This window comes from Pseudorasbora parva, chromosome 20, assembly GCF_024679245.1.
Source record: "Pseudorasbora parva isolate DD20220531a chromosome 20, ASM2467924v1, whole genome shotgun sequence".
Classification (NCBI taxonomy): domain Eukaryota; kingdom Metazoa; phylum Chordata; class Actinopteri; order Cypriniformes; family Gobionidae; genus Pseudorasbora; species Pseudorasbora parva.
The window spans coordinates 1,318,216-1,332,397 of record NC_090191.1 but is presented as its reverse complement, the minus strand read 5'-3'; the positions used below and the strand labels follow the sequence as shown (position 1 = coordinate 1,332,397).

At 44.9% G+C, this 14,182-nt stretch overlaps 1 protein-coding gene across 1 annotated transcript; it reads right to left on the bottom strand.

The window, feature by feature from the left end:
• Positions 1-986: 986 nt before the first annotated feature.
• Positions 987-9,126, bottom strand: LOC137049882 (gastrula zinc finger protein XlCGF26.1-like). The gene is made up of 2 exons (XM_067428632.1): positions 8,979-9,126; positions 987-3,422 (listed from the first exon to the last, which is right to left on the bottom strand). Exons 1-2 carry the CDS (start codon positions 9,049-9,051, stop codon positions 2,245-2,247), a joined length of 1,251 nt encoding a protein of 416 aa, XP_067284733.1. The 5' UTR covers positions 9,052-9,126; the 3' UTR covers positions 987-2,244.
• Positions 9,127-14,182: the final 5,056 nt, after the last annotated feature.

Below are 14,182 nucleotides of genomic sequence, written 5' to 3'. Positions count from 1 at the left end.
CTGTTTCTCTCGGAGCGGGACGGCTCCTGTTTCTCTCGGAGCGGGACGGCTGCTGTTTCTCTCGGAGCGGGACGGCTGCTGTTTCTCTCGGAGCGGGACGGCTGCTGTTTCTCTCGGAGCGGGACGGCTGCTGTTTCTCTCGGAGCGGGACGGCTGCTGTTTCTCTCGGAGCGGGACGGCTGCTGTTTCTCTCGGAGCGGGACGGCTGCTGTTTCTCTCGGAGCGGGACGGCTGCTGTTTCTCTCGGAGCGGGACGGCTGCTGTTTCTCTCGGAGCGGGACGGCTGCTGTTTCTCTCGGAGCGGGACGGCTGCTGTTTCTCTCGGAGCGGGACGGCTGCTGTTTCTCTCGGAGCGGGACGGCTCCTGTTTCTCTCGGAGCGGGACGGCTGCTGTTTCTCTCGGAGCGGGACGGCTGCTGTTTCTCTCGGAGCGGGACGGCTGCTGTTTCTCTCGGAGCGGGACGGCTGCTGTTTCTCTCGGAGCGGGACGGCTGCTGTTTCTCTCGGAGCGGGACGGCTGCTGTTTCTCTCGGAGCGGGACGGCTGCTGTTTCTCTCGGAGCGGGACGGCTGCTGTTTCTCTCGGAGCGGGACGGCTGCTGTTTCTCTCGGAGCGGGACGGCTGCTGTTTCTCTCGGAGCGGGACGGCTGCTGTTTCTCTCGGAGCGGGACGGCTCCTGTTTCTCTCGGAGCGGGACGGCTGCTGTTTCTCTCGGAGCGGGACGGCTGCTGTTTCTCTCGGAGCGGGACGGCTCCTGTTTCTCTCGGAGCGGGACGGCTGCTGTTTCTCTCGGAGCGGGACGGCTGCTGTTTCTCTCGGAGCGGGACGGCTGCTGTTTCTCTCGGAGCGGGACGGCTGCTGTTTCTCTCGGAGCGGGACGGCTGCTGTTTCTCTCGGAGCGGGACGGCTGCTGTTTCTCTCGGAGCGGGACGGCTCCTGTTTCTCTTGGAGTGGGACGGCTGCTGTTTCTCTCGGAGTGGGACGGCTCCTGTTTCTCTTGGAGTGGGACGGCTGCTGATTCTCTCGGAGTGGGACGGCTGCTGTTTCTCTCGGAGTAGGACGGCTGCTGTTTCTCTCGGAGTGGGACGGCTGCTGTTTCTCTCAGAAAACTGATGCTGATAATATATGAGCACGGGTGAACCAAGGATTTGTGTAAGTTTATGTTATGACAATGTAAGTTTATTTAATCTGTGTAAAACATCAGTGTTTGCACGACAGTGGCTGTATTGAGTGCTTTTGCAAAACAAGAATTAAAAAACGTATCCAAGATGACGATGATTACAATAATAATTATTACTATACTAAGTTTTAATTACAGATACTTTACATGAATGTGTTTGAATGTATTTTCATCCGCCGGGATGATAGAAATGACGTCATTACGTAAGGACGTAAAAGAAGCGGTGATCCGGTTTTTTTGTGCATGAAGAAATCTACAGACAGCAATACGGCACAGTCATCCTGGCATAATGTTGCCTTTTTTTTAAAATTAAAATTAAATTAAAAATACTCTGCTGTGGACGTTGTTTATGTCATTAATGTGTTTATTGTGATAATGGACAGAGGATGAGAGTTGGATTCGGTATTCGGTTTCGGCTTCGGCAGAATATTAACCAGTGGATTCGGCCGAACCTCAAAAATCTGGATTCGGTGCATCCCTACAAATAATGAAAAAGAAGAAGCTATGCTGATGACACCCAGCTCTATTTAGCACTGTCACCTAATGACTACAGCCCCATTGACTCCCTGTGCAAATGCATTGATGACTGGATGTGCCAAGAGAGAGAGAGTTTTCCACACGTGTCACGCAGGCAGTGTGCAAGCTCTAACCGGTTAACATGGGAGCCGAAATAAAAATGGACATGCCACGCAGGCGAGACGCTTCTCAAGTTCATACACATTAAATGTGAAAACATGAGTATGTCACTCTCTAGTGCTCCTAAAAGTCATGCAGTAACTTAAACATGGATTGGATTTAACATTTGTGTTTTGTCCCCAACTGTAGCTGTACCCATAGATGTCCCAGTTTTTTCCAGCATATTTCAAACACCACATAAATACATTGCAAAAAAAACAAAAAAAAACACGGTCAACACATATGACATGGAGCAACACCTTAACACAGTCTAATTTAAAGACTGTCTACCTCAGCCACTTATTATGTGAAACCATAGCAAAGAAGATAAGGTGAAGGATATAAAAGGAAATATACACCGATCAGACATATTAACAATATCATAAATATCAAACTGAGAAAAACCGCAGTTTCTTTCCAGAATGAGTTTGTAAATGTCGTTTCAGCTCTGTGTGATATGTGAAACTCTTCTCACACTGAACACACTTGTACGGCTTCTCTCCAGTGTGAACTCTTATGTGAATCTTAAGGTTTCCTTTAATCGTGAAGCTCTTTCCACAATGAGGGCAGGTGAAAGGCTTCTCTCCGGTGTGAATTCTCATGTGATCCTCCAGGTTTATTCTTTTTGTGAAGCTCTTTCCACAGTAAAGGCATTTGTAAGGTTTCTCAATGTGACTTTTCACATGATTTTTAAGGTGATTGATGTCTGTGAAATTCTTTTTGCATAGATGACATACAAAACAGTTCCCTCCTGAGTGAATCCTCATGTGATTAATATAGCTTTCTTTATATCTGAAGCTCTTTCCACACTGATCACAAACAAATGGTTTCTCTCCCTTGTGAAATGTCATGTGAGTCTTAAAAAGTTTTCTTAGCGTAAAGCTCTTCCCGCAAAGTGTGCAGGTGTACGGCTTCTCTCCAGTGTGGATTCTCATGTGGACATTAAGTTCTTTTTTCTGCTTAAAACTCTTTCCACACTCAGAGCATATGAACGGCTTCTCTCCACTGTGGATTTTTAAGTGGACTTTAAGGCTTTCTTTTCGAGTGAAACTTTTTCTACACTGTTGGCAGGTGAACGGCCTCTCTCCAGTGTGAATTCTCATGTGGACTTTAAGGCTTTCTTTTCGAGTGAAACTTTTTCTACACTGTTGGCAGGTGAACGGCCTCTCTCCAGTGTGAATTCTCATGTGGACTTTAAGGCTTTCTTTGCGGCTGAAACCATTTCCACACTGTTGGCAGGTGAAACGGCTCTCTCCAGTGTGACCTTTCATGTGAATTGTAAGATTTCCTTTATGCGAAAAGCTCTTTCCACACTGAGGGCAGGTGTGAGGCTTCTCTCCAGTGTGAACTCTCAAATGTGCATTAAGGTTTTTTTTCAGTTTAAATCTCATTCCACACTGAGGGCATCTGAACAGCTTTTCTCCAGCATGGATTTTTAAGTGGGCTTTAAGGTTTCTAGTTTCATGAGTCAATTTTCCCTCAGTCTTGAAATCAGGACATTTCTCATGCTGAATTTTCTCTTTGATTTGATTCAGTTCTTGACTCTCCTCTTTCAGCTCCATCAGGTCTAAGGTGGAAAGAAACAAACAAGTTAACATCAGCTTAATGGCACCTAGCAACAGACATGAAAAGAGAAGTAAAACATCAAATCCAACAACCTGTAAACTAAATTCTTTACCCACTAAATAAATGCTTTGCTAAACTTTACAAGTTACTTTAGTAAATGCAGCACAATGGTATCACTCTTTAAAATGTCGGACACATAACAGTATTTAATAATAGCTAATAATGTTACACAAACATGGAAAGAGACACCGCATCCAAAGACACAATGGGAAATGCCTCCAGCGTGACCGCTGTTTGAAGCATGCAAGTCAAGTGCAACAATGTCATTGGCTGGACTTAGATGGCGGAGACCAATCCTCACTCAGGCAATTGTGTCATTGACAGTACCATTTTGACCTAAGGCCACAAACTAGCTCCCAGCCATATGCAAGAGGACCCCTTACCATGACAAGCAATCAGTGCCCATGCCAAGGGCAGAGCTCAAGGTCTGGTAATGCCAGTCTCCCTGACAGGCATTACCTTTAAGGGATTACGGGCCAAGAGAAACATAAGTTCTCCTCACCTGTCACTATACTAGGAGGGTCTTATTTAACCCCTGCGGACCCCAGGGGAGCTGAAAAGACATGCTCAACCCTGAGCCTGACTCTAAGTCAGCATCTCTGAGCTAATATAAAATAAAGAGCCAGAGAGGAGAGGGGTCTAATTAAAGACCGTTTACCAAGGCCGTCCTCAAAGATAGTGAACACTTGATATCACTGTCTGGCTGGAGCTCAGACGAGAGGATGTCTCAGCAAGCGACTCTCTAAGTCGAGAGGAGGCCAACCAAACTCAACCTTAAAGAAAGTGAACACTTGATGTCACTGTCTAATAGGAGCTCAAATGAGTGGAGGCCTCAGAAGAACTACTCTCTAAAGGAGGCCAGCCAACTCAACCTTTATCAAGGTGGCCTTACAGAGGGATGGAGTTCAGGTGAACGGAAGCCTTAGCAGAGTGACTATAACAAGAGAAGTTCCAACAAACTCAACATTAAAGACACACACATGACTCACTTGGCCTCATCTTGATTCTCAGACCAAGAGATGACCCAGAGACCAGTCAGGATATGCTAGAGTTGAAGGAGGAAGGAGCCATGGTAACTTTGGCTGAAGACACCCAGGAGATGACAAGTGATATGATCTTACGACACTGATGGCTTTGGAGACCAAGGCAAGAGTGCTGAGTGTCCAAGGTGGAACCGGAGTGCCAGAGGCACAGCCGGTGTGACTGAAGACTGAGGTGGAGCCGGAGTGCCAGAGGCAAAGCCGGTGTGACTGAAGACTGAGGTGGAGCCGGAGTGCCAGAGGCAAAGCCAGCGTGACTGAAGACTGAGGTGGAGCCGGAGTGCCAGAGGCAAAGCCGGCGTGACTGAAGACTGAGGTGGAGCCGGAGTGCCAGAGGCAAAGCCAGCGTGACTGAAGACTGAGGTGGAGCCGGAGTGCCAGAGGCAAAGCCAGCGTGACTGAAGACTGAGGTGGAGCCGGAGTGCCAGAGGCAAAGCCGGCGTGACTGAAGACTGAGGTGGAGCCGGAGTGCCAGAGGCAAAGCCAGTGTGACTGAAGACTGAGGTGGAGCCGGAGTGCCAGAGGCAAAGCCGGTGTGACTGAAGACTGAGGTGGAGCCGGAGTGCCAGAGGCAAAGCCGGTGTGACTGAAGACTGAGGTGGAGCCGGAGTGCCAGAGGCAAAGCCAGTGTGACTGAAGACTGAGGTGGAACCGGAGTGCCAGAGGCAAAGCCGGCGTGACTGAAGACTGAGGTGGAGCCGGAGTGCCAGAGGCAAAGCCAGCGTGACTGAAGACTGAGGTGGAGCCGGAGTGCCAGAGGCAAAGCCGGCGTGACTGAAGACTGAGGTGGAACCGGAGTGCCAGAGGCAAAGCCGGCGTGACTGAAGACTGAGGTGGAACCGGAGTGCCAGAGGCAAAGCCGGTGTGACTGAAGACTGAGGTGGAACCGGAGTGCCAGAGGCAAAGCCGGCGTGACTGAAGACTGAGGTGGAACCGGAGTGCCAGAGGCAAAGCCGGTGTGACTGAAGACTGAGGTGGAGCCGGAGTGCCAGAGGCAAAGCCGGTGTGACTGAAGACTGAGGTGGAGCCGGAGTGCCAGAGGCAAAGCCGGTGTGACTGAAGACTGAGGTGGAGCCGGAGTGCCAGAGGCAAAGCCGGTGTGACTGAAGACTGAGGTGGAGCCGGAGTGCCAGAGGCAAAGCCGGTGTGACTGAAGACTGGGGTGGAACCGGAGTGCCAGAGGCAAAGCCGGCGTGACTGAAGACTGAGGTGGAGCCGGAGTGCCAGAGGCAAAGCCAGCGTGACTGAAGACTGAGGTGGAGCCGGAGTGCCAGAGGCAAAGCCGGCGTGACTGAAGACTGAGGTGGAACCGGAGTGGCAGAGGCAAAGCCGGTGTGACTGAAGACTGAGGTGGAACCGGAGTGCCAGAGGCAAAGCCGGTGTGACTGAAGACTGAGGTGGAGCCGGAGTGCCAGAGGCAAAGCCGGCGTGACTGAAGACTGAGGTGGAACCGGAGTGCCAGAGGCAAAGCCGGCGTGACTGAAGACTGAGGTGGAACCGGAGTGCCAGAGGCAAAGCCGGTGTGACTGAAGACTGAGGTGGAACCGGAGTGCCAGAGGCAAAGCCAGCGTGACTGAAGACTGAGGTGGAGCCGGAGTGCCAGAGGCAAAGCCGGCGTGACTGAAGACTGAGGTGGAACCGGAGTGCCAGAGGCAAAGCCGGCGTGACTGAAGACTGAGGTGGAACCGGAGTGCCAGAGGCAAAGCCGGTGTGACTGAAGACTGAGGTGGAGCCGGAGTGCCAGAGGCAAAGCCGGTGTGACTGAAGACTGAGGTGGAGCCGGAGTGCCAGAGGCAAAGCCGGTGTGACTGAAGACTGAGGTGGAACCGGAGTGCCAGAGGCAAAGCCGGTGTGACTGAAGACTGAGGTGGAGCCGGAGGGATGATTTCAACTCCCAGCCTGCACCTGAAGCCCTCCATGATCAGGGATGTGATTGTGTGAGTGAAAAAAAGCAGTGAAAAAAGCAGGAATTTTTTTTAAGACATGATGAAACGTACAGAGCAATCATTCATGCAGATCAGGGATGGGCTACTGGCCTGCTGGACCACTCGGATGATCCATTTGATAAGCAAGTAATGGAAAGATTGCCTTCAGATTAGTGTTGTCAAAAATATTAATATTTCGATAAATATCGATACTGAAATATCTGAAACGATACAATACTCGTTTCTCAAAGTATCGATAGCGTAGGTGAATAGCGTGTGCGGAGCCTCTGCGACCAGCATTGGTTGATAAAGAACACAGCAGGAGCACTATCTGGAACTATTTATGATTTGAGGCAGATAAACATGGAAAGGTGAAGGACATTAGCCAATATGCAAGCATTGCTACAGAGCAGTGCTAACACCACTAATTTAACAAAGCACCTGAAAGACAGACACATGGACCTATATAAAGAATTGAGAGAGGTTGTAACTTAACTGCTCTCATTTTAACAGCAACCAAGATTGCCCAGTATTGTTGCTGATATGAATGTGTTGTCCCCCGTTATTCTGAATGTTAATATAATAATCAATCTGACAGTGAAATCTTAAACAAGAGAGTTTTAGCTGACAAGAAAATACTTTGACTGTGGTCAAAAGAACATGAGCTTAGGTACTGTTGTGCTTTTTCCTCATGTCGTTCCAGTGAGGTTTGTTTTTGCGTGTGATGCACACATTTGCACTTCCGTTTTTACTATAGCACTCTATGTATGTGTGTTGATCAATGGTTATGTAAATCCAAAATAATCTGTTCATCATAAAAGTGTTAATGTATTAACCAATATACATTTGAAAATTTGAAATTGTGAATGAAAATCATGTTTTCTATTAATAGTGGTATACTTTTTACCATGTTCAAGGGGTCACCCATGTGTTTGGTTTGTTTGGAAACTAAATCTGTAATGAAAGGTTTTAATGTAAAAACAGGTTTCCCTGGGTACGGACGTTTCAAAATGGCAAGCTACCACTTCCATAGTTGATCCTATATCTAGTGATTTGTTTAAATCATGTTTCGTTCTCTATGCCCTGTTGTCCTGAGTATAGTAAATGACTCCCTGCGCATGGGTGTTGTGCCTGGTGCACTTAAAATTGCTGCTGTAATACCTATACCAAAAAAGACCAATGTAGACTGGGACAACCTCAATAATTTGTCCCATTTCAAATTCCCCCTTTCTGGCTAAACTGCTGGAGCAATTTGCTTCTCAATTATACACTCACCTCACTGTCAATAGTCCTTTTGAGCCTCCTCCAATCTGGTTTCCTCAAACTACATAGCACTTTAGTTTAGCATTGAATTACCAGTTAATCACGGCTGACTCTGGCTGTCTTTCAATTCTGATTCTTATCGATCTTAGCGCAGATTTTGACACAGTGGATCATTTTCTTTTTTTTTCACGATCATTTGGAACTAAATCTCAAAAAAAAAAATGGAAATTTTCTTACTTTTTGTGGGGTTTTTGTTACCTTGTTACACTTGTGGTGTTCCCGGTCAAAAATGACCGGCCTATAAAAAATAGCTTATAAATCACTCATTATACCATATTTTCACCCAATCTTGGATTCAATCTTTTTGTCAACATGTTCTCTTTCAATTAGGACGGGTTTTATATTTCTGTTTGCATCTGATTACACACACACACAGCTCTGGATCTGGCCTTTCAGTGCTTATTTCCTAAAGACGAACAAACAAGTTCAGAAAAGACTAGAGTGATATTTAAGGGATAATAATCAGGGCTTGACATTAACAGTCTTCTCAAAAGCCATCTGTCATAATCGCATTGCGCATTTTAACCAATCACACGTTTCTATTGAGTTTATAAATGCAATGTCTAATAATCAGAGGCGTTTACATCAGCCAGAGTTTGGTTCGGAGCACACGCTCTCAGCACGACCACAGCACATCTGATATGACTGGCATAAATTTGACTCGACGTTCGAGTATCGCCTATTTAGGGACCGTCTCTAAAGCAATATCTCATTAGCATTTGAAGAGAATGACTTACTGTCATAAAACTGAATCTAAAGTGTTCATCTAAGTGTCAGGTATGATGCATACCTTTGGGATTTTTGATATTTAATCAAAATAATCTGTCAAATCATATGAAAATATGCTAGATTTAAATGCATTACAGCTGATAGAACACTGATGAGAATATTGCTTGAGAATATATTTACAGAGATAAAATTAGAGATTATATTTAGACCAAATTAATATGTTTTATGCGTTATGCGTTGTTATTGACGACGGCCAATATAAGGAAGGAAATCCCACAGAAAAGAATCTAGCTTTAAAAAGTGCATAGAGCTGCTTGACTTATGTCTTTCTATCAGTAGAAACCCTGGAGTATGTTCAAATGATTCTGCTTCCCACATTTTGGGAGCGGGCAATGGTCCGAAATAAAACTATTCACTACAGACATTCATCTGTAACACACCAGTTCAGAGTTTGGAATATTAAATGAGAATGAAGCGCACCTGTTTGTTCCTCAGTATCTTCATGTTCTTCAATCTTCACGTCTTCACTCTCCTCTTTAATAAGCGCATTCATCGCGATCTTTATAGTAGTGTGTCACGGGGATCTCAGGAGTGGCTTCAGCTGGAGTTCTTCTGTGTGTTTGGACACCCTGTCATGGTTAAAATGAGAATATTCAACAGGATCCACACTTTTCATTACTTTAAAATCAGTTATTTTAGAGTCAGTCCCACTCTAGAGTTCTAGAGTACAGAGTTCATGGACTTAAATGACCAGATGACACATTCATAAAGGAACACGCATTATATGTAGGCATGATTATATTGAATAGTCCAGTTGATTTGTAGAAGTTGTCATCTGTGTGTTGTTATTCTTGTTCATTCCCACTGGTGAACTGCAGGTGATTTGAGCGCTTACAGACTCTGAATCATTTGACTGAACTGAATCTGAATCAGTTTCTCTATCATAACTCACCAGAGAGCAAACTTCATGTTTATGATGAACTGACTCACTATATAGGGAGCCAAATGAGATTAACCTTTTTTGTTACTCACAAAAACTGTTCTTACTATTATTACATGGATTATAATGTTACATTCAAAAACGTGTTATACTGATTTAAACAGTTTAAATTATTAAAAACACAAACCTTTCTTCAGCAGAATCACAGATGCAGGAGCGCGGCGCAGCCTTATGACATCATGACGCCACACCAAAATAAAAGTCCCCATCAAAATAAAAGACATTCACGCACACTAAACACATTTAAATGATAAGATACAGAATATTCCCAGTTATTAATGCCACTGTGAGCTTCTGGTTTACACCTACATATAATTATCATACTAACTACTGAGAATTTCCATCTCGTTACGAATAGTTAAAAGTTAAGTTTGTGGTTGCAGAGAAAGATCTACTATTTAATGTATTAATTCAAACTGATGATGATAAATATCTACAGAATAGAAGGGCAATAAATAAAATCACATTTCATCTTTGTTTTGTTAAGGTGCATTGTATTAAAATGGCCATGGATGATTACACTGATGATGGGTTTACCTTAATAAAATTAAAATGGTAAAAATCATTTCTTCTGCTTTATATTTCATTATCTTTAATTAAATTGGCTCAATCTGTGAATTTATGCTGATATGTGACTAAACATCTCTTAATCTCTCAGATTCACAAACAGGTTCTCATAGAGACTGATTTACAAACATAATTGTATTCCTCGTTAGAACACTCTATGGAATAATACATGAAAAATAACAGATCTGTCTTCTATAAGGAACGCATGATCTTTGATCTTATAGATTTCAGATGTAATCATTTATTCAGTCAGTGTTTTAAAGGCATCAAATATGCATAATGTGCTAAAAAAAAACAACGAATGTGCAGGACCTGTAGGATTTTTCTGAAGAATAGTGAACAGTTTAACTCCTCAAGACAAACAGAGACTCGTGAACCACTCATAAGCCCCGTTTCCACCACAGGAACTTTACCCAGGAACCAGGAACTTTGGGTGGTCCTCGGTGTGTTTAGACCGCAGGAACCAGGGTCTAAATGAAGTTCCGGGTAAATATTTCCCCCTCCAAACGGCCCTGCTCGCGAGGTAGTACTTTTTCAAAGTTCAGGAACTTTCGAGGGCGGGACTTGGGCGCTGAACATGCTGATTGGTTGAGCTCACGCAGCATTTTATTTCAACCGGCATTTTTAAAAGTCTTTTGCGAGGTTCGGTCTACGTTCAGTAATAATCAGTCTTACACGCCGCGCTCATGTTGACAAGAGAGGAAAGCTCATTTTTCTGAGGGGTTAACTTTTTATTTCGTAAGTTATGAAGATAATGTTGGAGTAATGACACAGCGTATATTGCTCCAGGCAGTTTTTACTTTAACTGCGCCTGACAGAAGAATTTTTTTTCTCAGATGATTATTTAAACAAATAAATAGCTTATAATATAATACTGTATTAGTCCTGGTGGCCGTTAAGAGTTGCTATGGCTACAGTCAACACACTCCAGCTGCTGGAGAAAACAGCGTTGACATTTTTGATGTGGCAGACAAACTGCATGTGACAAAATGATTGCGATTGAAAGTCATCACATGTAAACACCAGATCGGTTTAGAACACGGCTAATGTAAACAGTCCACTAAATCTTTCAATCGGTACACACAAAAATGATTACTGTCCGTTAGGGCTGTCATTTTTGAAAAACAAATCTAATTCGAACGGAATTAAAATATCAAGCAATGCATTCGAATATATTCAATGATCTACACCGCCGTCATCTCCAGCAGCTGGAATGTGTTTACGGATGCCATAGCAACTCTCAACGGCCACCAGGACTTATACGGTTTTATAAAAGCTATTCATTTGTTGTAAAGTGTAATAATCATCTCAGAAAAAATAAATTCTAATGTCAGGCGCAGTTGAAGTAGTTAATGATTGTTTGCTTACATAGGCGTAGGGACAGTGTCATTATGCCAACATTATCTTCATAACGTCTTATGAAATAAAAAGTTTATCCCTCAGAAAAATGTAATTTCCTCCCTTGTCATGCTTGGTGCATGAGCGCTACGTGTGCTCTTCAGTGGTGAAGGCGCGCGCTGTGTACATCACATAAGGACGCACACTCAAAGGTAATCCGGACAGGTCATGGTGAAATGTTTCGTTTGATCGATTCATGAAAAGGTTTATCCACCCATCTCAAAACATTGTTACGCACATCAGCTCAATCTGGTAATGCAGCAAGCCACCTCAAAGATACCTAAAGTCTCCACATTCTTTTCGGAGCTAGGTGGATTTTGTGCATTTTTTTCAAGGTCGCCCAAACGGACCAGCGTGCTTGATGATGTTGTTGGCAACAGACTTCCGAGAGCGTGTGCAACAAGATGGAACTTTCACAGTCGCTCAGTGAACACTGAATATGAGCACAGGGATGATCTTCTTACGTGTTTTAAGACCATTCAGGACTCTGGGAACTTTGATGCTGTGACTGTGAGAGAAGCAGGAGGGTTTGTGAGGATGCTGGAGGATGGCACATTTAGCCTTTTTCTCCAACTATTTCATAAAATCATGCCACACGTCGACATGCTCTTTCAGCAGCTTCAGAAACGAAACATTGACCCCATCTTCATCAAAGCTGCCATCTGTAACTTTGCCGACAGCATTAGAAACATCAGGTAAATGTGAAAAATCATAGAAATAACATGAATGCAGAATAATGTAGTATTAATCAATTGTTTTATGTTTAAACAAGGTCTTCCATCACTGTGCAAGAGGAGATTCCAGCTGCCAAGCGACAGAGGACACTGGGGCCCGCAGAACAACATCGGATTGCTATTGAGGTACAGCCTCTTGTGCTCTAGTCTACAATAGTGCTTCACAAACTCACAGATTCACCCATTCATACACCAACGGTGATGTCAGCCATGTAAGGCGCCATCCAGCTCGTCGGGAGCAGCTGGGGTTAGGTGTCTTGCTCATGGACACTTCGACACTTGGTCAGGTGGAACCGGGGATTGAACCACCAACCTTCTGGTTTGTAGACAACCTACATGAACCACTGAGCCACTGCCGCCCCAGTTAATGGGTTAAATTGCGACGGGTTAAATAAACTGAATAAACTAAATAAGCAGACAAACATGCCAAACAATCAAGCGAAGACCAGCATGTAGGCTAAGTGTTCAGAAAATAGGCAGCAGTTATAGCTACCTTTGTTTTTGAGAATTAACTAAAATTAATGTGGGAGGGGCAATGAACACTGTGTGTGTGTGTGTGTGTGTGTGTAAATGGTTTCTATCCTATGATTTTTTTTATTAATAGCCCACAGCAAATTGTATTATCCACTGTCGCTATTTGCCAGAAAATAAGTTGCACCTGTGCAGGTCAGGCTACCTAAAGACTGGGCAACCGGGGTGGACAGCTGTCACCCTGCCACACCCAGCTGATGCGAAGTGTAGGCCTATGTGAATTTATACACAGTCAGAAGAAAGCCCTGTCTAGGTTGAGGCTCTACCCCGGTATGTGTCGAGCCATTCGTTAGTCTGGTTGTTTGATTAATAAAAGATGAAATGTAGCTGCAATAAACGCGTTGTGCAGGACTTTTATTCTGCTGTGTGGAACTGAAGAAGAACTGACAACGGAACAGTTTGATCTTCAGCTGACCAATCAGCAGAAAGGGGCGTATAATTACCGTCAACTTGTAGAAATCGAATATTCAAACCGTTTATTCATTTTTGTACCTCTGAACGAAAAACGAAAAATCAAGCTGAATTCTTGTTTTTCGTTTTGTTTAAAAAATGAAAAAAACGAAAAATGAGCCATTTTTTGTTTTTTAATACCCGTTTCTATATGCTGTTGTGTCTCTGGAGGAGCAGAGGATATGCTGTTGTGTCTCTGGAGGAGCAGAGGAGATGCTGTTGTGTCTCTGGAGGAGCAGATGAGATGCTTTTGTCTCTCTGGAGGAGCAGATGAGATGCTGTTGTGTCTCTGGAGAAGCAGAGGAGATGCTGTTGTGTCTCTGGAGGAGCAGATGAGATGCTTTTGTCTCTCTGGAGGAGCAGAGGAGATGCTGTTGTGTCTCTGGAGGAGCAGATGAGATGCTGTTGTGTCTCTGGAGGAGCAGAGGATATGCTGTTGTGTCTCTGGAGGAGCAGATGAGATGCTGTTGTGTCTCTGGGGGAGCAGATGAGATGCTGTTGTGTCTCTGGGGGAGCAGATGAGATGCTGTTGTGTCTCTGGAGGAGCAGAGGAGATGCTGTTGTGTCTCTGGGGGAGCAGATGAGATGCTGTTGTGTCTCTGGAGGAGCAGAGGAGATGCTGTTGTGTCTCTGGAGGAGCAGAGGAGATGCTGTTGTGTCTCTGGAGGAGCAGAGGAGATACTGTTGTGTCTCTGGAGGAGCAGAGGAGATGCTGTTGTGTCTCTGGAGGAGCAGAGGAGATGCTGTTGTGTCTCTGGAGGAGCAGAGGAGATGCTGTTGTGTCTCTGGAGGAGCAGAGGATATGCTGTTGTGTCTCTGGAGGAGCAGATGAGATGCTGTTGTGTCTCTGGGGGAGCAGATGAGATGCTGTTGTGTCTCTGGAGGAGCAGAGGAGATGCTGTTGTGTCTCTGGAGGAGCAGAGGAGATGCTGTTGTGTCTCTGGAGGAGCAGAGGAGATACTGTTGTGTCTCTGGAGGAGCAGAGGAGATGCTGTTGTGTCCCT

Bases quoted from the DNA above. Each gene is read 5' to 3' on its own strand.
- LOC137049882 (XM_067428632.1), bottom strand. From the start codon at position 9,051: ATGAATGCGCTTATTAAAGAGGAGAGTGAAGACGTGAAGATTGAAGAA. The intron at 3,423-8,978 runs GTGCGCTTCATT...TTTCCACCTTAG, and splicing joins AGATACTGAGGAACAAACAG to ACCTGATGGAGCTGAAAGAG.